Source organism: Tyto alba, unplaced genomic scaffold, assembly GCF_018691265.1.
Source record: "Tyto alba isolate M040663 unplaced genomic scaffold, T.alba_DEE_v4.0 Super-Scaffold_2, whole genome shotgun sequence".
In the NCBI taxonomy this organism is placed as follows: domain Eukaryota; kingdom Metazoa; phylum Chordata; class Aves; order Strigiformes; family Tytonidae; genus Tyto; species Tyto alba.
Genome location: NW_024881282.1, coordinates 78913975 through 78935728, shown reverse-complemented (window position 1 = coordinate 78935728; position 21754 = coordinate 78913975). Strand labels below are relative to the sequence as shown.

Below are 21754 nucleotides of genomic sequence, written 5' to 3'. Positions count from 1 at the left end.
GGTAGGGGCGGGAGGCTACCTGCCGTTGAATCCCCCCCCAACCCCACACCGGGAACAAGCCGAGTGGAGGGGGGGGGCGGTTCCCCTACAAAACCTCTCACTGCATTGTGCCCCCCCTACCCCGCGCAGCGAAGTGCCGCGGGGGGTGGGGGGCTGCGCGCCCGCGGCCGCTCCGCGCTGCCGAGCGGAGCCGGCTGGGGCGGGCCGGGCCGAGCCGAGCGGCCGCCACCGCGCTCGGCGGGGTGTGGCCTCGCTATTATTTATGAGCTCCAGCCCCTATTTGCGCAGCTAATGATGCACCGGGGGCCGCGGAGCCTCGCCTCGCTAGCGCGGCGGCGGGGGCAGGGCAGCGCCTGTCACTGGGATCCAGCGCCTGTCACTGGGAACCGGCTCCTGCACCGGCACCGCCCGCCCTGCGCGCCGAGGTCCGTAACGGAGGGCTGGGGAGAGGCGCACCCGGTGCCTTAGGAGTCCAGCTGTAAGGATTATTGTACAAAGGAGCCGGGAGTACCTTTGCAACCACCGGGAAGAGAGACTTTTTTTTTTTTTTTTTTTTTTTTTTTTTAATTTTATTTTTCCCCCCAAAATGAGGCAGGTTTGGAATTAAAATGTTCTGGTAGCAGGAGTGGAGTCCATAAACTGATAGAAACCAGATAGAAATCGGTATTACTGCTTCCTCCAATAGCTGGGTAAGCATAATTGAAAGTTCTCTTTCTTTGCTGTAATAGACATGAAATGTGTTTGATGGTTGAACTTTCCTGCTGTTCACAGATAGTTAAAGCAATATTTTCCAGATTAGCATAGTCTGTGTTTGGCGTGTTGTCTCTTTTTTTCTTTTTTTCCCCTCTTCCTTTCCGTTCTTCTGCTGAATGGTTTTCCTTACAGGATTTAGGGGTAGGACTCAAGCCTGTGGCGGATGGCACCTGCACAGCACTTCACAGTAAAGCTATATAATACTTTCCAAAAGCAATATAAGCGTGCTGAAAGTGACCTCCATGGCAGGAAAACTTCACCACTTTACTTTAGTAGCGGTTTGCTGGTTTGTTTACAGTTAGAATAGGGTATAAGAGCAGAAATGTAATTAGACATTGCTTTTTGTCTGTCCTAAAAGATTCTTTAAAAGTACTTGCAAGGTTTTAGGTCTGTGGGTTGTCAGCAGAGATCATGTGCACAGGACATGCTGAATATAGTATCATGACTTACTGAGATAAATTCAGAACTGGGATATAAGCCCAAATGGAGAGTCAAACCTGCAATGAGTTTGTTGTTTTCAGTTACCAGATATGTAAATCTCTGAGATTAAACCTGCTTCCATTAGGTAACTCACATGTCAGACACCCTGAGGTACCTCTTTAGCACCACATGCATTTATTATTTATGTGTCCAACAGCTGTGTAGGAACCCTGCATCTTAGAATTTGAATCTTACATTTGCCTGTCACTTCTGTGTTAATGGTGAAGATCTGCAGTTTGAGCAATGAAATGTAGCAATGTTTCACGCCTGTAACTGATTGCACTAGAATTGGCAGGAGGCATGAGAGTGGGAGGGAAAGCATGCTGAAAGGATTTTTTTTTATTCTTATTTCCTACAGTGTCATTTAAAGGAAGAGAGAAAGCCACACACTTGTTCCTCTTCGACTTTTTATCTCTATTGCAAAGAAAGCACAGTGCTACTGCTGTAAATACTAATCCCATTGCATCTGTTAAATCATATGTTCTGTATGATTGGCTATTTGTTTTGGCCTGACAAAGAAATTTTATCAGGATTTAATGGTATTTCACTCTTAGAAGAGGGATAAGTTAAAGAATATCCCATGGGCTAGTCACAAGGCTTTAGATTTAAAGCCCACAAAGCAGCATTAATACTAGATTTCGTGCAGCCTATTTAAAAATTATTCTTGGCAAAAACTCTGCAACTATCATTTTATTAGTTAACAGACCCTTAGAGATAATTTGGAACTGGGCCAGAATGGATATGTTCCTCCCGTAGACCAGATCTGTAGCCGGCAAATTTCTGACACTGGTGTTTTTGTCAGTTAACGGAGTTGTAGCATTACTTGATCTTCACGCATTTCTCATCACTCCAGAGCAAATCACGAAGGAGAGTTTAGAGTGTGGGCTACAGAGTTGTGTGCTTGCTCACACACTCTCCATCCCACCCCCAACTTAGTATGAAGTTCTCGTGCAGGGAGAAGCCTTTCAAAATGATTTACAGTACGTGGATAGGGAATGACAGAATCGGTAATGGGATATGGGGCATTTACTGTTAAGTCAGTGGTGTGGATCTAGCCCAAATTGGTGCTGACCTAAAGTCATCCCTGCCTGACAGTTGATTCCTGCTATGCTGTGGTGGTTACAGTAAGTTCTTTTAGGGCAGGTGTGAATCTCAGAGGGACTGAATGAACAAGCATGTAGAAATACTGGCTTCCACTGGAGGGACTGTAGTGCTAGAGGAGAGCTGAGGTAAAGAAGTGTAAGATGATTGCAAAGGCAACAAAACTCTTCCTGAAATAAATGTATAGCTTTCAAAGCTATCTTCTAGCTGTAGGGGTCATATCCTTAAAAGTGCTTACAGTTACCATAGAATCAAATATACCACCTGATTAACAAATAATTGGTGCCTAGCAGAAGGGCTGTTACGTCAAAAAGGAAAAAATACGTATAAGAAGGGAAGTAGAATGGGCCTAAAATGAGGGTGTGTTTTATTCTCACTATTGCAGCTGAGCTGAAGAACAAAGTTATTATCATAAGTGAAATGAAATTTGGACTTCAGAATTTTTGGAGAGATGTAGTTTAGGAGCATTATTAATATACAATATTCAGCTTCTAATGTTTGCTGGGTTTTGTGGGTCTGGTCCAAAGTCCATTGGAAATTATAGGAAAGTGCCACTGACTCCAGTGAGCTCAAGCTCTTCCTGAGCTAAGAAAAGATCAGATTTGTTTTGAGGTGTTTTCTGACTCTCTGAGGAGCTCAGTCTTCTCAGCAGCTAAACCCTGTAAAATGAATGTAGATTCAGCAGATGTGCAGGAGAAGTAGCAGAAGTATCAATTGTAATGCACTGTCCAACACTGGTATTCTTAGTGCTCTGTAGAAGTCTACAAGAGTAGATAAGTATCCCAAAAGGGGCTAGACCAAAAAGCAAATGTTGACTAACAGTTTCGAGCATGTTGAAATACTTTTGACTTCAATGGTTTTGAAATCGGTGACGTACATAGTCAGGATTTCATCTTAAAAGAAGATCTAGGGGTTAACCAACAACAACCCAAACCTAGCCCCCCCCAAACATGAGAGGGAGATCAAATATGATGTAAAGTAAGGAGAGACATCTAAAAATATCAGCCAGCTTTTTATTCATGAAACTTTATCTCCTGTCCTTGCTTTGCTCTGCTTTGACATTTAGTATAATTATTTTTCCAGCAGGTGGAATTGTCCTTATTTAAATAAACTGAATCTAATGCTGCAGTCTGCCTTAGTCAAAACTCAGGCTCTCTTGGTTCATACTAACAAGAAGACAGCTCCTTTTGTGCCAGCACAGAAAACTGCTGGGGAAAACCATTTTCAGATGTACAAAGAAAAAACAGAAGTGTTGTACCTTCTTCACGTTACCATGTATTATGGCTTCAGCTGGAAGAACTTTCTAACACAGATATTTCTGTAGTGTTGTTTTTGCTCCACAAAATTGTATAACAACAGTAATGTGATATCTCTGTCTTTCAGGTTTTGTTTCTTGGATATTAAGTTGCAGATCTGAAGAGATGGCATTTCTTGCACTGCACGTGTTGATTGGGATATTTATTTACTTTAGCAGTGTAAAAGGATCTTCCCAGCCTCAAGCAAGGGTGTTTTTAACATTCAACGGTAAGAAAGAAGATAAACATTCTTAAGCAAATGTTATCCTTGAACATTTTCTTCTTTCCATTAAATTCAATAACTAAGTAGAAATTGGCTTTTTGATCTATGTCCACAATTATTGTTTTTGGTTTGTGTTGCTAAAGTACTTGTCAGCCTAAATTTGATTTTTACCTGAAGTTCATTGCTACTGTAGCTGTAGGTACATAATTAATAATACCTTCTCTTTATTCTAAAGCTTTTATTTCTTATCCTCAGTTTTGCTTAGGAAAGATGATAGCATGTGGCATGTAGTGGAAGTTACTAATGATTTGAGTTGCTTTCATTTGGTGCACAACTGAGAGACTTTATACTCTGAAAATCAGGTTGCCTGAAGGTTTAGCAAGATAGCACGGCATGGAGTCCTTTGACAAAATATCATTCCTGTGCACTCTGTACACTGTTTTGGATGTACATAGCATATAGTAAGCAAGCAAACAAAATTACTATGTTCAAAAGAAAAGTGTTCTTACTTCTGAAGTGATGAGCAGTACCTTATTGCTACAATTATCCCAGTATTGCTTTAGTAGTAAGGTACCTTACTCTTCTAGTATTAATCCCTGTCTTAAATGCTGATTTTAACCACCACTTCAGAATGTATGTGTTCTTCAGGATTACAGTTTCTGTAAGATCTGAGCAGAAATTTTCTGTCACTGACTATAGGGGCATTGGCTTTATTCAGCTCTCTGCCTTTTCTGCAATTGTCCTTGAGGCAGGAGGGCTTGCTACTCCCTGCACCAATACTGTCTGCAATTAGGATGGTTTGTTTGGTGCATGAGTGCAGGGATGCCCTGCAACTGCCATGACCTGCCATGGGAATATTCTGTGTGCTCTGAATAGTCTTTAAAGAAGCACTTTAAAAAGAATCATAGTAGTATGTATCTCAAACTGCTGTTTGTCACAATGATCATAACTATATACGTTTGTGTCTGAGATATCCAGAAGGAGACCTGCCAAGTTAGACCTTCCACAAATACCAACTAGCATACTGTACAATTACAAGTTGTTGTGTATCATGGATCCCTAAACTTATGAGTGCAATACTTAATAGGTGTAAATTGGCATGGCTCCAGTAAAAGCTATAATAGAAATTGCATTCCAAGTGGCAACTGACAAATGAAGTAGGTGGGAATTTCTTCTTCTTGTTTAAGTAATGCTGACGTAATGTAGATGGTTCTGATTCATCACAACTCAACACAGAAGCAAGTTTCTCTGTGGTTGTGTGTTACACCTGCAGGTTTGTCATGGTTACACAGAACAGGCTGATTCACATTTCCACATTGTGTCCATGGTGGCCTTGAAAGTAATCTAGGCTTCCTCAATCTCTGGTATGAGCACGAAGTGGGAAGTGTTCAGGTTTTGCAGTATTTAACCTTGTGAATGGGAAAGAATCATAATGGGGGGCAAATGGTTTTAACCTGGAGTCAAGAGATTTGCGTTTCGTTCCTTGGCTCATGACAGGTATCCTGCAAGTATGAAACACAGAACCATCCATAGGGCAAAACCCCCCAAAACCTAGGTATTTTGAAAAAATAATGACCGGGTGAATTGAAACCTTAGTTTCTTTGTCCCTCTCTGAACAGAGGTTGACCCTCATTCCTTTAAAAGAGGTTATGACAGCTTTATGTCATGGCAACCCCTTTGTCTGGTGAGGTTCTTGGGCCATAAGATCTCTGCCACCCTGAGCCAGCCCTGGGGACACAGCCTTGGCTCTCGGGTTCCTGGATGTAACCCTGCTGCACTGCCTCGGTTACAGCTCGCTTCTGCAATATCGGGTACAGTAGTTGCATGTCATTTGTCCTCTCTTTAACTTTTAAAGGATTTTTTTTCATGGGTAAAACTGGCTCTCCAGCCTCAGTGAAAGTTAGGGGAAAGTAAGTGTCACCAGAGACTTGCAGTACTATCTGATTATCTTAAAATGGTTATTTTACATTCTCTAATATTTATCTCAACATTCTTTTTTTTTTTTTTTTTTAAATTATATTATGAAGTCCTTGATTTTTAATGGTTCTTTTAAAGCCATAAAAGTAAGAAATCAGTTATGCATTTTATGACAGGTAATGTCTGAAATAAAGGGCTGAGGTTTTTGTATAATATAAAACCAGTAATTTTATTTTAAAGCCAGACTTTCATATGGTTAGAAACAGCTTTCATTATGATAAAAGAGTTGGCAAGTTGTTGTGTATAACAAGGTAATGGCCCCACCTATAGTATGAACTTCTGTTCTATAAATCTTAATTTATTTACATGGGTACTGATATAAGAGAAAAAGGTGAAATTTTGTATTGTTCTCTACCCAACTGTGATAACATACTCTTTCTGCATAAGCTGCTTCATAGCTTATTATTTTTAAATCATGTAGAAATATCAAGTTATTGTCTGTCTCTATGCCCCAAGAAGTTGACAGTTTTTGTGGAGAATTGTCACTCTTTTAAAATGCATCATTTGAAAATAAAACTATAATTAGGACTCCTTATGTTTTAAATGACATTAGACAATAAAGACAAGTCATTCAAGCTTAGGTTACTTACATGATATTTTTCAAGTTCTGAATTGTATTTGGCTTGGTGTCTATACTTACATTGCATAAGTTTTGGGGGTAGAATGTATACGGGAGAAGAAAATGAGTGATGCTTTTCAAAGCTAACCTGCTCCTTCAGCATCAAGTCAATTGAGTTTATTCACATTGCAGCATTTCTCATGGGAAAATCCAGCAAGTATCTTGACCTATTCTGTTGTTCATCAGGAGAGATAAAAATGTGAATCGTTTCAGTCATGGGCTGCTTTTCTCTTTTCCATCTACTTCATTAAGAACTAAATGTAATTAAAAGTAAGCCTGGGTAATACCTCAAACGCCTGATAATAGGGATTTTGCAATTAACTTCAATGGATGAAGGACTGCAACCCTAATTTCTATTTTTGAAATCAAAAGCCTGGCCCCTTGTCTAATTAAAATGTAGTTCATGACTTAGTTGAGATTGTTATATGTGCATCTGACGTGAGTGTGGAACTTACTGCTGCCCGCACCCCAAGTGTCTTGAAAATTGCTGTGTCGTACAGAACCCTGAGGCCTGATTTCTATTGCTTTGCACCTTGTATAGCCATTTACTGGGATGAGAGAAAACGCCAGACTGGAGCTGAATGGCATGCTTTGCACAGATATACGTGGTTATACGTGGCACTAGGCCTATGGAGTGTGAGGCAAAGGGGTTCTCATTTTGCTTGGAATTATTTGTCATGACCTAATTAATTGGCCTGTTCAACTGTGGTGGCTTGAACCATCAGTATTTGTACAATATCTGCAGTTGAATAAAGAAAAATGGCTGCAGCTTTTTTTGTTTCTGAAATTGCAAAGATGTGAAGCCTGTGGTGTAGCAACTGCAGTAGTGTTGGGGAATCACCTGCTGTGTTACCATGGAGCATGCAAGAGTGAGGGAACCTGGGATGAGGGAAGCAAAGGACTCAATGCATCTCCTTACATTATTAGTATACCTTCCCCCCACCTCTTACTTCTTCTGGCTTTTTGTCCCGGGAATAGATCTTCCCTAATCTACTTAAATCACCCATCATAATTTAAAGCACCATACTTTGTTTTCTCCCCATAGCAAAAGACTTACCTTATCTGTTTATGAACTAGCCAGTATAGTGCCTGCTGCTTCTCAAGCTGTATGCATTCCTGGGAGCTGTATCCTTCAAGATTTACAGGGGCAAAACCTTCCTCAAATCCATGGGAGTATTATCAAAATAAGAAAGGAGTTATTGGATTCCAGAATAGTGTCAAACTTTCATTTCATTCCAATTCACATTTGTATTTTGGGCTTTATTGTAACCCTAAAATGTTGGGCCATACCATTTTAACATCAGATTCTGAATCAGTCAAAGAAGTTCCAGTATTTGTTTTTGAAAATGAATTCAAACAAATCTTCTTTGAGCTTTGAATTTATACAGAGACTCACAACCAAGTGATAATTTCACAATTTACTGGGAACATTTCATGCATTCCTACCTAAAATGTCTGGTCAAGCAGATATTTCCCATGCAGATTCTCCCATTGTCTCCGGTGAAAATTCCATATGAGAAATGGATCAAGGCTAATTTGCAGACGGTTTTGTTCCTCTTTTTGTCATAAAATTGCTAGAACACGTAAAGCACTTTTAAGAAAGTATCAATCAGCTTCATTAATGACAATTAAAAAGCATAAAATGTCACCAGAGCAACAGCAGCACTTATTCAACTGTCAACATATTTTAAAAGATTTAATGCAACCCCTGTGGTTACCCTCAAGGAAAAATAAAGGAACTGAGAACCATTTTCTTTGAGCTCTTGAGCAACAGCAGTACAACTTGTTTTTAAACAATCCCTCATTGTAATGTTAATGTTACCACAGTTAATAAAAAGTTCATTTATTATTTGGGGGACTTTGTACTGATGACAGTCTGCTAGGCAGAGGCTTATGCTCAAATAGTTGATTGGATCTTTGGTGGTGTCCATGGAATGAAAGCTACTTGCAAAATGAAGTAGTGGTAAAGCGTTAAAAAAAAAAAAAAAAATAGGGAGACTAGAGAACCATGGTTTTATTTTAGTTTATATGCGGAACTCATAGAGAAATCTCTTGAGTGTTTATATAGTTACATAATTTTCAGCAAATTGTGGGTCAGATTTCCTCAAAAATAACTGATTTGCGGCTTTCACAGCTTCATGGATCTTAAATAATACAAATTTGTAAAGCGTTGAACACCAACAATGTGAAAATTCTTACCCTTCAATTGCCTCGCACTGGAGATCTAAAAACTTAACTCACTTTTGTATACTGTTAAATAAAAAGAAGATTATTTCTTATCTTTAGTAGTGAAGTTAGTAGTTTTATATTTGGTTGAATTGACAGTTTTGGTTGTTCTTAAAAACAGATACCTAATTTACAAATTGAAGTCTTTGGGGGTCATTTTTAGACTTTACCTTCTCTGTATATGGAATTTTGTTTCTTGCTTTTTCTTTTTCTCTCTGTTATTAACAGAGACATAACGCGATAGACCTTACTTGTATAGAAATTTAATTATTTGAATAAGCTATGGGTTAAATGTAACAAAAATAAATAAATTCAAACATATATTAAAGGAAGCATTATGTAGAAAGCTCGGTATTCTTTCTAGAGTTCCATGGTAGAGCTCCTACATGCCAAATTACATTGAATTTGCTTATTTTCACATTCACTTTTATTCAGTGGCAGTGTCACTGACTTGGCTTCATTGTCAACATTGTTAACATGAGTGTACAGGAAAAGAGAATTTAATGTATTGTTTCCATATTTAAAGTTAGATTGTGTCATGTGTTGTGATTTCAGTTGTGAAAATGATCATGCAATAAAGCTGAAGTCACAGGTGCTGTTTGGTCCAGTTATTTGTTCTCTGAAGTTACTACAAGAGGTATCCTCATAGGAGAGCACAAATGAGTACATGATCTTCCAGGTAGTTAATTATCAGGCCCCAGATTTAGTGGAAAATCTTATAAATTTAATCCTACTATTGGATGAAGAACTCATCCAAATTTTACAAAGTTTGAGAAGACCTGAATATTTCTTGCATGATAAAAAGTAGATCTGTTATCTAAGAGATTACATACTTCCTTTAATCTCTTTCTGTTCCCTAACTCAGTCAATTTGACCTGTATCTGAACCATCTTTTTTTTTTTTTTTTTTTTTTTTTATTTTGGTTTGGAAAAATCAAACTTTATCTTAGAACATTTTGACAGATTCAGCACATCTTGGCTCTCTCTACTTGTCATAGAAGAAAGCAGCTTATCTTGGCCAATTCCACTACTCTCTTGTTACAATTCTCCCTTGTTTTGCCTGTCCAAGGCAAATGCTGAAGTCCCTACATAGGCAGTTATATTGCCATTATTGTACAACACATCTTCTTTTATGTTTAAAAAAATGCGATGAGAGAAAAATGGCATGGACATTTCTTATACCCTATCTTTTTCAGGACTGTTTGAGTACCAGTAACAAGAGCGCCTCTGTGAGCCATTTCCATACTGGATGAGTTCACAGTGCACTTTGATATGTGGTGCTGCACAAGCCTTTTTGTGTATCAGATGTAATTAGTGACGTGACTCACAATAATTACTCATTTTATTGAAGTGCGTTGACTGAGATCCTGCCATGAATAAATACATAGACCAAGCAAGACCTTATCCTGTCATTTGAACTGGCCATTTCCTCAAGATGTGTATTTTGTTCTTTTTAGTGCTGACTTTTCAGTGTTCTCAATAACAGTCCTTAGTAAAAAGACTAGGCTCTCTTTCTCAAGGAAAGGCCTTTGTCATAGGGACACAGTTTGCTGATTCACAGTGTGCCTTCTCATCTCATCTTACATTCAAATGGCAATGGCTGCAGCAGGCACCAGGTTAAAAGAAGGCTGTGTTTCCCCCTGTTCATCTGGTAACAGAATTGGGGTCTTGGAGATGCAACTGAGGACTGAAAAATACTCCACTACCTGCATGAATCAGTGTGACGTAGGATCTTGTGTCGTACTGTGAAGTGTGCAAATCAAGATAAGTGCATGTTTCCAGTAATTAAGTGAATGATGGTGATTAATGAAGGGTTTACACCATCTTTCCTTTCTCCCTTCCCTTCGTACCTCCAATCTTATTCAATGCAAGCTTGGTACAACTGCATCTGCATCGTTACTTCATCCGCCATTCATACGGCTTCTTCCTGGAAGAAGAAATCCTGCTTACTGGTTTACTGAAGCTAAGACTCTGGTATCACAGGAGAAGGAGGGTAATGATTGATAGCTTTGCCTTTCCCATGAAACCACTCTGGAGCTGAGACCATCACACCCTTTGGAGAATTTAGGTTTTCTTCTTATCCTTGTGAATATAAGGCTAACTATCTCTCTTTGAGGAAAAGTGTCTTGCTTCATGTGTGCATAAGCTTGATGGAGGTTGTTTCCTGTCCTTCTGTACAGCAGCTAGTATTTGGGATATTCCCAACTGCTACTCTCACCCAGCAAATCAGTTATGCAAAAATGAGAGTTACAAAGACTCCTTCATTAGCACAATTAATACCCCAGTTTATACCTAGATTATTTTCAGAAACACAGTATAAATATTTTTAAGTAATGATCTTAAAATAGTTATTTTATATTCCAAGACAGTGTTACAAACAGGAGACAACATTTTGAAGATATGTCCTGATACCATTTTACATCTTATCTACAAGAAAATGTATCCCAAGGTATTTCAGCATTGTCTGAAAAAAACTTTTTTTCTGGAACACCCCGTCAAACCATCTTGATAGAAAAATCTCTGGAAGAGCATTTCACCAGTACACAAGTCCAGTGATTTCAATCAGTGAGCACCAAGAAATGCAGAATCTATTAGGAACTCTCTGTGTTGTTAGGGAGAGAAAGTGAATATGAGATCTGGTGTGTGAATGCCCTCAAATCACCACAAGCTTAGAGTTTGATCTGTGATCACCTTTCAGGGCTGATAGCTCAATTCTTAATTTAGCCAATTCTTAATTTGGTCACCATCTCAGGAGGGTAATACGATGTTTTTAATGACATTTATGACATTGATAATCCTGGGCAAGGAAGAATGTTTTTGGGTGGTTGTTTTTTTTTTTTTTTTTTTTTTTTGTGTTTTTTGTTTGTTTGTTTGTTTGTTTGTTTGTGGTTTTTTTTGTTTGTTTGGTTTTTTGTTTGTTTGTTTTTAAATTTTTATTTGGAGACTGTCATATAAAACGTACCCTATTTTTATGAGAAGTTTTTACTTCTAGTGCAAATTTCAAATGCAAATATTATTTTGTGAAATGCAACAAATGCAACTATTTAGAAATAGTTTGGAATGAATACCCAGACTTCTGAACGGTTCTGCTTAATCTTACTCACTGCTCTGGGAAAATGATTGCCTCACCAAAATTATCTTCTAGAATGTGGATGAGGAGACATCACAATCACTCTGGATTGCCAAGCTGCTTAATGCAAAAAAAACCCATGTCTTGGCAGTTAATTTTATTTAAAAAAAAAAAAAAATTAAAATGAAGCCAAATTCTCTAATTAAAGGCATGACTTTCAACCATTAAGAGGGTCAGACTGGGATTCTAAAATGAAGAAAAAGAACCATGCAATTTTAGAGTTACATAGTAAATGTGTGACATATTAAAATCACTTTCAACTATCGTCTCAACAATTGTCTCTTTTTACTATTTATTTTGAAATTTCATAGATCCTATACTGCTTTGCAAATGCAACTGAAAAAAACAAAGTCTTGTAAATCCTTCCCTGAGAGTAATAGTCTTTCTCAGTCACCTGTTTTTCTGATAATTTGTTGTTGTTTCTTAGATTTTTTTCTTTTGCTTAATACCATTTCCATTTACCATTCTTAATGAAAAATATATTTACTTTTAAAAGCTTCAGGTTATGTAGAGTAAATCAATTTCTGTCAGATCAGAATCAATTAAATTGGGCAAATATTTTTCTGCTTTTAACATCTGTGTAAATCAGGCTATATCTCTCAGTCTCCCAGATTAAAGGAGCTATAGAGTTAGATTTACAGGGATAAGGGAAATATGTGAGGCAAGTGTCTGATTGTTCATTCAGTTCAATGGCTGGGAATGATGAGGTTTGTTTTCTTTCCTTCTCATGTAACACACCAAGAATGCAAAGTTTTGAACAGCAGAAGGAGAAGGTAAATATCATGGTATATTTGCACACAAAAAATAAGAGTGTATCAGGAAACAAAGAGGGAAAGATAGTAGTATAGATATATTCATAATCCTGCAGTAATTTATTTTTAATGCAAAAAGGTATGTGTATTCAAAACACTCTATCATACAAACATCAGTATGTATGCCTGCATTTTCTGATCTTAGACATTTTACTAGGTGTGAACCTAAAGCTGGTACAGAGACTTCTAGAAAACAACTACTGATCTCGGAAGACAGCAAGAGTGGACTTTCTTTTTACTCTATTGATCCATAGCCAGCTGGGGAATGAAACACAGTGTTTTCCTTGGGGCAGACACTGTCACACACTTCTTTGGCCTTTCTGGTGCACTTCAATGGCACAGGATAGTTCATAACACATTTAGTTTCTATAGTTCTTAGAAATTCCTCCTTGTCTGAAACAACCAGTCTGCATGCCTGTCATTGCAGATTTCTGAGACAGTCTCTGTGTTAATACGTTGAGTGCTCTTATAAGGCACGATATCAAATTAGTATACAAAAATGTGAGCAATTGCATCTTCAGAATGGCACTTTCTGTTATTTTTAATATCAACCAATTAAGACGTTATTTTCAAGGAGAGGCTTGGCATTTTTTCAAAAATTTACTTCTTGAGGGCTGAAAAGGATTTAGTTGGCATGGAGAGCTGATCCCAGGCTTAGACTTTTCGATGGCTTCAACATGAACACAGCTGGAATTTTTTAAGCTGATTCGGCTAAAAACCCACTTCCTGCCACTGTTGAAAATAATGCACCACCATTTTCTTCTTTTTTTTTTTTTTTTTTTTTTTTCCCCTTAAAGCAGAAACCTACAGCAAAGACAAAAGAGTTTAAAGCTCTCATGACGTGTTTTATTGTGGTTTGCATTAGGGAAATAAAGCTGTTCATACATGGCTATAAAAGATGAAAATGAATATGCCTGTAAAGCCATTACCTCTGATTTAGTAACTTATCATCTTTATAGCTTTGATAAGCCCCTTTAAAATGAGAAGGGTCTTAGCCATTCATTTCTTCAATAGAACCCTTTTTTTTCTTATGGATACTTGCAAACATAAGACTTTTTCAAAGATAATTTTCAAAAGTAGAGCAGGAGAAGAATCAAATGTCAGAGGTTTTCTTTTCGTTGGATGTTTCTTCAAACTCCCTCTCTATTTCCTGATCTCAGGTAAATGTGTTCTTAAGCTTACACAGGCAACAGAAAGAGTCTGTTCCTAAAGTGACAAAACTGCAAAAAATTACAAAAATAATTTGAAACTTTCAGATGTGGTCAGGTACAGCACTGTCTGTAATAACAGTGTGCAGAAAGCGAAGCAAGGAGAAGACTTACAAACTTGGTCAGCATGCTTGGGCCCACCAGCCAGGTTGAAGAAACATTGGATTTTACCTGAACTTGTCTTTTTCTTCAAGACATGGGAAAATCTTTGCTTATACAATATGTGTTTCTTTAGCTGATGAATTCTTCCTCCCACACCAGCACCCTGAAGATGAGCATGAAGCGTGAGTTCATGAAGTGCTAGCATGGTACTTAGAGAAGAGAAAGAACATGAGTCTTGCTTCATTTGTGTGTATATATGCAACTGGACTAGTTAAAGCTGCTGCTGTGTCCACTTCAATAAAAGCTGACATTGTGGGACAGGGGCAAGCACAGGAATTCAGCATCTCCCCGGCAGCTGGGGAGAGCAGACCACCCTGATGCAGGAGCTCTGAAGAGGGTTTTATACAGGAAGGTTGTGCCAGCTGAATCAATACTAGGGCAGGTTTCATGCCTAGTGTGGTAATTTACATAGATATGTTGGTGGAGGTATGATCTAACAGAATTAAATATTTATTTTTTTAAAAAAACAACCTTTCTTGAGTTGGATTTGTTTGCAGATACAGGAATTTGCTACAAATGATGACTTAATTTGCATTTGCTATTTCAAAAAAATATACATTTCTTTCCAAATTCTCAGGGTGTTATTGCCAAAGAACTTTCCCTTATAAAAGTACTCCAGATGCATCCAGCACTGTGGTACGGCAATGAGATCCTTCTCCATTATTATTATTATTATATTTTTGCTTCTATTGAGTGTGTTTTTATTTGTATTGGTATTTTGGTATTTATATTCATATTCATATTGGTATTGGAGTCAGGCATTACATGCTTGTTATGAGGCAACCGGTCCTTATCCTTGCATACACAGTTCCTCTATTATATTGTCCTCAGAGAGGTGAAAGAAGTCTGCCTGGACCTGTCCAACAGGAAATCAGCTGAGTTTTTTCTTTTTACTCTGCTTGGTGACTGTGAAGGAACTTTGCTTTGAGGTTACTCTCTTTCTACACGAGGGGGACAATGGCATTTGGAGGGGTTTATGGCTTGCTTATGGCTGTTGAAAGCTTTCCTAACCAGCTGGAGAAAACTCCCTTTCAGATCAGCTTGGATGTGAGAGAAAACCTCTAACATCTAAGATAACTAAACTTGAGATTGTGTTTAAAATCAATAAACCACAGCACTCTGAATAAACATGGTGGCCACTCATTGTTTACTGTTCCCTTTGCTTATTTTTCCTGCTCTGTGTCTGTGATAGCCCCAACCTGTTTGCTAAACAGCTGAAAATTAGTTTTGTTCAACATGTGTCTAATTCTTGGTTGATAGGTACAAGTACTATGTGGAAATATGTGAGAGAGAAATAGAAGATTGTGGGACATTTTTTCTCAAAAAGGCCCTTTCAAGAAAGCATCTATTTCTCTTTGCAGAGTGAGGGGATGATGTAGCAGTCACCAAGAGGTGAAAGGGTCTTGTGGAAATTACTCACAGGCACAAGGAGTTGGGATGAAGTTACTCCACCCCAGTTTATGTTGTATGAGAACATTCAGCCATAACGTCTGCTCTGAAGGTAATCTTCAGATCCTTTGAAGCTAACTTCAGATCTGCTACCAGATCTTCTCATGTTGAAGAAACTACATGTGTGTATTCTCTTTTGGCTTAGTTATGAGATAAAATACTAATTTTCTATACAGGAATTAATCATGGTTATGGCCTACTGTGTCATTTATATGTTAAAGTTTTCAGCAATCATGCCAATTGATTTGATTTGTAGAGAGGAGAGATCAGGGAAAGATTGCTGTGTCCAATTTTGGGCCCTCCCAGCATAAGAGGTGCTGTCAAAATGGAAGAATCCCAGATCTGCTAAACTCTTATGCCTGCTGGAGCACATGATGGACAAGTAGAGACTGAGACAGATGAGTTTCTTCAGCCTGAAGAAGAGAAGGCTAAGGGGCATCTTGTGGCTGTCTGTAACTGTCTGATGGGGAGAGTATAGTGAGACAGAGCCAGATTCTTCTCAGAAGAGCACAGTGACAAGACAAAAGGCAAAAGTCACAAGTTTCAGTAAAAGAAATTCTGTTTAGATGGTAGGACTTCTTTTTTTTTTTTTCTTTTTTCTTTTTTTTTTTTTTTTTTCCACCATGAGTATTTTGAGACATTGGAACAGGTTGTACAGGGAGGCAGTGGATTCCCCATCACTCCACATATTTGAAACTCAGCTAGATGAGGTCCTGTGCAAATCCATCTCACTTCAGTAGCTAGCTTTGTTTTGAGCAGGATTTTGGCCAACATAACCTTCAGATGTCCTTTCCAACCTTCATACTTTGTGGTTCTGTGATTTTATCAGCAATCAGCAGGTGTGAATATTCAGCCGTTGGTATCTATTTTGGCAGTGTTTCCAGCACAGCTTATCTACTTAAGCAGTTCTGAAGAAGAAAGTTAGCTTTTCTCAAAAAGGTCAGAAATCTGACCCAAATGACCTGGCAGCCTGTGTCCACAATGGAAGCTACAAACACTCAACATCAGGAATTTTTATTTAGATGCCTACTACAAATTATTGTGCCTAAAGTGTTTCCAAGTTTGAAACCTTGCATGTTGTATAATTTATTTTCTTACAGTTTAATAATGTAGATTTTCCTAGTGTGGAAGGGAAAAACATGGAACTGTCTGTAGTTATACAGTAAAATATAAAAATTCCTCTTCTGACGAATGGCAGAAATTCTAGATATGCAGCATTAAATTAAATGATATGAAAGAAATGTCAAATGATTCTACCTCTGTTTTCTGTATATACTCTCTTTTGTACTCTTGTTTAAGAAAAAGAGATTGCCTTCTTGTTAAACTGAGCTCATTAATAATATGGTGAGTAAATCACTACATGATATGATGGAGCTTGCAAAATGCAACTAAATTTACAGGTGCATAATTTATTTATTTATTTTTTAAATTATATTGAACTCCTCTAATACCAAATTAAAATTAAGTTTAAATTAAATAAGTGACATTGGTGGGCAAATTTCACAGTATACATTTGGTCTCAGGACAGATATTAGATCTTTACTTACTGTGACATCTGGTTCTAGTTTGTTTTCAAAGTCTGCATCTGTACATGTGTATAATGTTACATAGAACAGATAAAGCAGACTTCTACAGCACATACTGCGTTGGTGGAGCTGTATGTGTCTACTTGTAGACAAGTTTTATGTTATCCTCTCTATGGCAGATGTGTAGCAAAAACAGTTAGCAAAAACTACATTAAAATAGCAAAGTCCAGAATAAAAATTCTAAATTACCTGGCCACATCCTGTTTCACATGCATGTCATCCTAAATTTGCCAAAGCTATCATATTTTCTTTCTTTTCGTTGGTTGAGTTTGCAGGCTTGAGCTCTGTTCTTCAGTGATAAATGTGCACACACACATACATGCATGCACAACCAGCATACAAAACCCCAGTATTATGGTGTACACTTCTGAGCTTATTCTTTTCAGTCATGTCATTGATACTGTATTATTTTGAATATTTTAAAAAGTCACTAGAGGTGTATTGATTGTTAGGCTGTATAGACTTATGGAAACTTTAACCTCTCTGAAAGGCTGTAATGGCCTCTTACTGACATTATTTAACAAAAACACTGTGTTTTTCCTGTCTTCCATAGAATCACGGAATCATGTGGGTTGGAAGGAATCTCCTGCTCAAAGCAGGTCTGATTAGATAAGGTTGTTCTGAGTCATGTCCACTTTAGTCTTGAATAACTCCAGGGTTGGAAATCCTTTCCTTTTAATGTCAGTGTTCCAGTAGCCTCCCCAGTAGGTCATTGTACACAGCAGTAAGATTTCACCTTTTCCTTTGCTTCTTAAAATGGAACACACCCAGTTCTCCCAGCTCTCCATGTATGATATGTGCTCCAGAAACTATTTTTTCTTTAACTTATTTTTAGTCTTGGAAAGTGATTCTTACAGTCTAATGGTGAGCTGCTCATTTCAGTGATTGCTTACCATCTCTTCACCCCTCTCCAGGCTTATCTCTGCATGTAATATGAACAGAGTCTGACTCCATTCATATTACAGTAGTTCATCATTCAGTCACTTTAAAACTAAATAAGATCAGAACCAGGACCCTATATGTGTCTGTGTATGTACTTAATGACTATTAAGTTGTTTCAGTGTCCAGCTGGGGAAGAAGAAGGAGGATTTTGTTGGCTCTAGCAGGGTTAGAGTCAACTACTGAGTTTTTTTCTCGGAGAGTGTGAACAAATGTGAGTATCGTGTCCCATGGAAGTTGTTGAGTATTTCTTGAGGCTGGACATCTTGATGTCACAAGAAATCACCTGCCAGCCATTTTTAGAGAAGTTTCTCAGTAACTTTTTGAGGATACCTTTTGATTCCTGCCCATAGCTCAATCTCTAAAAGCAGTTTAAAAGGAAAAGCCTGTGTATCCATTACCAGTTACCTATTGATTTATATATGGGGCATTAATTCTTGTCACTGGGGGAAGCCAAAGCATGGTGTCATTTTGGTAATACCAAAAATAGGAGCAAAATAGCTCATATATGAATAATAATAATAAAAAAAAATCTCAATTCACTTCTTTAGACTCTACTTTGTGCAGACAAATTCATTCTCTGTGTAGTAAAGGATAGGTGGATTTTGTCTGTTAAGAGGTATTCATTTTCATTTGATCTGCCTTAATCCTGAGGATATAGGTTCAGATCCCAGAGCCATTGAAAATACTATCTTGATTCTTCCATCAGCCTTCAAAAGCTCCGTGATTGAAGACTCTCAGCAGCTGTTATCCACTATAATATATGCCAATGATAAAAAAGACTGGATGAGATGAACATATTTTTTTGATGAACAAATAAAACTATTTTCTTTCTAAATCAAGTTAGGGAAAAAAATCCTTTGATGATTTCTTTATTGATAGAAAATACCAACAAGATTGTTCTTGGATAAAGCAATTGTTCTTTTCCACAAATATTGTTTAGGATTTGGGGGTCACAGTTCATAGCAAAATATACCACCTCTGTTTGCCCAGCTGCCATACCTTCTCTGCCTTTTCTCCTCCCGCATGTGAAAAAGGAGGCTGAAAGCAAGGTAAAGGGAATAGCAGATTTAGTGCTGCTCTGCTTGTAGACCATAATTAATGTAAATGGTGTTACTGGATTAAGAGTTTTTGCTTCCATGTACATATCCCGCTTGACAGGAATTCTACCCTAGAGACGTAGTCTCTTGGTGCACTTTTGGCTAGATAGCCACATGGAACAGTGACCCTGAATGCAGGAGTAAGTCTTGCAAGTTTTTTTTATTATGATTGTTTTTTCTTTACCATTAAGTCAGGGTTGCAACAACGGAAAACTGCTCCTCCAGCACATCCAGGGTATTCTTGATAGAATGGGCCCTCAGAAAGAAGCAAGCCAATATGTCAAAACCAAAGGGAACTCTTAAGGAGAAAAAGAACATGAAAAGGCTGTTTCTTCCAGATTTCATTCAAAGTTCAATTTTATTGATGTTACACACAAACTAAAGTAAGATTGTGTTGCAAAACCTTATGGTACAAAACTTCAAAAAAATATTCATATTCATGTCTGTGTCGCCATACAGTTTGAACAGATGCATTTTAATTTCAAAATGGTCCACAGAGGTTTATCCACAACATATAGCTTGCATTGCAGCAGTCTTTCTCTGCCTTACATGTTTCCATTTGGTTTTGGCAAAAGAAAAGGAAACAATGACTGAAAAGAAATTTCATTTGTGGGGTTAAAAAAAAAAAACAACAAAACAAAGCATAAATCCTTCTGAAGTCCAATAATGTTATGGAACTTTGGATCATGATCATATTTTCCAATGGATTAAGTTAGAGATCTATATTTAATCATTCTCCACCCTAAAAGAAGGTGTGCAGTTATGAACACAGATACATGACAGTGTTCAATGCTTTTTTTTTTTTTTTTTTTCACTGTAAGAGAGTATTCAATTTTCTAATGAAGGTTGGAATGAAAGCAAAAAAATATCAGAATCAGTTTCTATGTTTTTACATTTTTTTCTTATGTCACAACTTCAGCATGAAGTGTTTATCCAGTTCAAAGGTTTCAGAGTGAAAAGTTGGAAGTGGGGATGCATTAGCAGGGTGGCATTTATACAGGCCTGGCTGCTCCCTGGGCACTGATGAAAAGGGTACATGTTTGCTGCTGTCCCTTCTTCACTGCCCATGCCAGTAATTGCCACTTTGTATTATTTATAGAGACAGAGTTGGTTTGCAGGTTTGTTTTTTCCTTCTTTTCTCTTTAGCCACTACTCCACACAACTGCACCCATGCTTTTTGTTGAGGTTTGTCTGATGGAAGCAGAATTAAAGATTTTTGTGTACTTCACCATCTTATGACAACTGGCAGCAACTGAAATGAGGCATGTCAGGCAACTACCACAAAAAGAAATCAGTAATTTACAAGTTCAGACAAAGGTTAAAGAAACAGACCTTCTCTATAATTGTGCTGTCTCATACAGTTAGTTAATATTTTCACATTTGAGAATATTTAATTTTCCTAATTGAGGGAATGTTACACTACAGTTCAGAAGAGAAGGTAAAATCAAAAGCAAAATACTCTATTTTTCAGCTAACACTTGTGTTAGTCAGTGGGAATAATATGGGGGTGGATGAGAAGCAATAATTCATTACTGTCTCTCCTGCAGTCAATTAAATATGTCTCATACCTAACTGATTAAAGCTGACTTTTTTTCCACTGTGATAATAATATTCTTCTGAAACAGACTGAGAGTAGGGCCCTTTCTCCTAGTATCTCAAATCTTTGGAGGAAGGGAAAAAATAAAACCCATTTACCGAGTCAAAATCAAATAAAGTTTTTCAAAATTAAAAGAAGAATAAAATCCTCAGACACACAGTATCTTAATGAAAACGATCTCAAGTTTTCATAAGAAACTTGAAGTACCTAGAAATGTTTATAAACTTTTTAATACTGCTAGTATGTATGTGACCATTTGTGCTAATGCTGCCTTTTTATTCACAGGAGATTTGGAAAAATAAAATTTATTAGTGACTCTGAGATTTGCAAATACCTGAGTTATGAGAATCATATAAGTGCTGAGGGGGTAACTGCATTCTCTATGAATACAAATGCAAATTTCTATAGGAGCAGTTTTTCTTGCAACTCTGGTGTTGACTTCTGTTAATAGCTAAACCTGTTGAATCTTAAACAGTGTAACACATTAGAGGAATTTTCACACATTACAAAACCATTGGTTAGAAAGTTGATGCAAGTTTAATAGATGAAGAGCCTATGTGAAATCAGATTGTCTCCTGTAGTTAAGAGGGAGTTCCTGCTTTATATTCCCTTCCCCCATCCCCAATTTGGCTGTCTTTCAAATAGTACACTTAAAGAATGATTTCATAGAGCTGATCTTGTTAATGTTCTTCTCTTTCTATAAAATCTATTGTTAAGAGACTGTTCTTAAGAGACAACGTACTATTTTGTCAGGCTAAAAGGTACATTGCCCTGACAATTCTTCACACTCACTGTCTCCTCCTGATTCGCATTTGGTCCCTTCTGTATCTAGTCCCCTGTCCAAGTTAAAAAGTAAAATAAAGTAGAAGAGATATTTGGGCCTCTGAACACATTGCTTAAAGGTTCTTTTTTCTACACACAAGTATTCAGAATATTTATCACAGAAGAATAGCATAAATTAAGGAGATTGCATTCACAGAATAGTGAATGGTATTGTCAGTTTGCTTAGGAAAAACTAATGAGATTGTAAAAAAATACTATCTACTTTATTAGAGTAAAATTTGACAGCTGAAAAAACAAGGGCAATAGGCTGGCTTC

General features: G+C 37.6%; 1 protein-coding gene across 2 annotated transcripts in view; it reads left to right on the top strand.

Moving 5' to 3' along the window:
- The first annotated feature begins 295 nt into the window (after nt 1-295).
- The window catches only part of SEMA3C (semaphorin 3C), a 122468-nt gene continuing 101009 nt past the window's right edge, over nt 296-21754 (top strand). Inside the window, exons 1-2 of one of the 2 annotated variants that reach the window (XM_033004631.2) lie at nt 296-689; nt 3718-3858. In XM_033004631.2, the coding sequence (XP_032860522.1) occupies nt 3756-3858 (103 nt within the window). In that variant the 5' untranslated portion in view covers nt 296-689; nt 3718-3755. Of the gene's footprint in view, nt 690-3717; nt 3859-15464; nt 15487-21754 lie in introns of those variants that run through there. The other variant, XM_033004638.2, reaches the window with a different exon arrangement.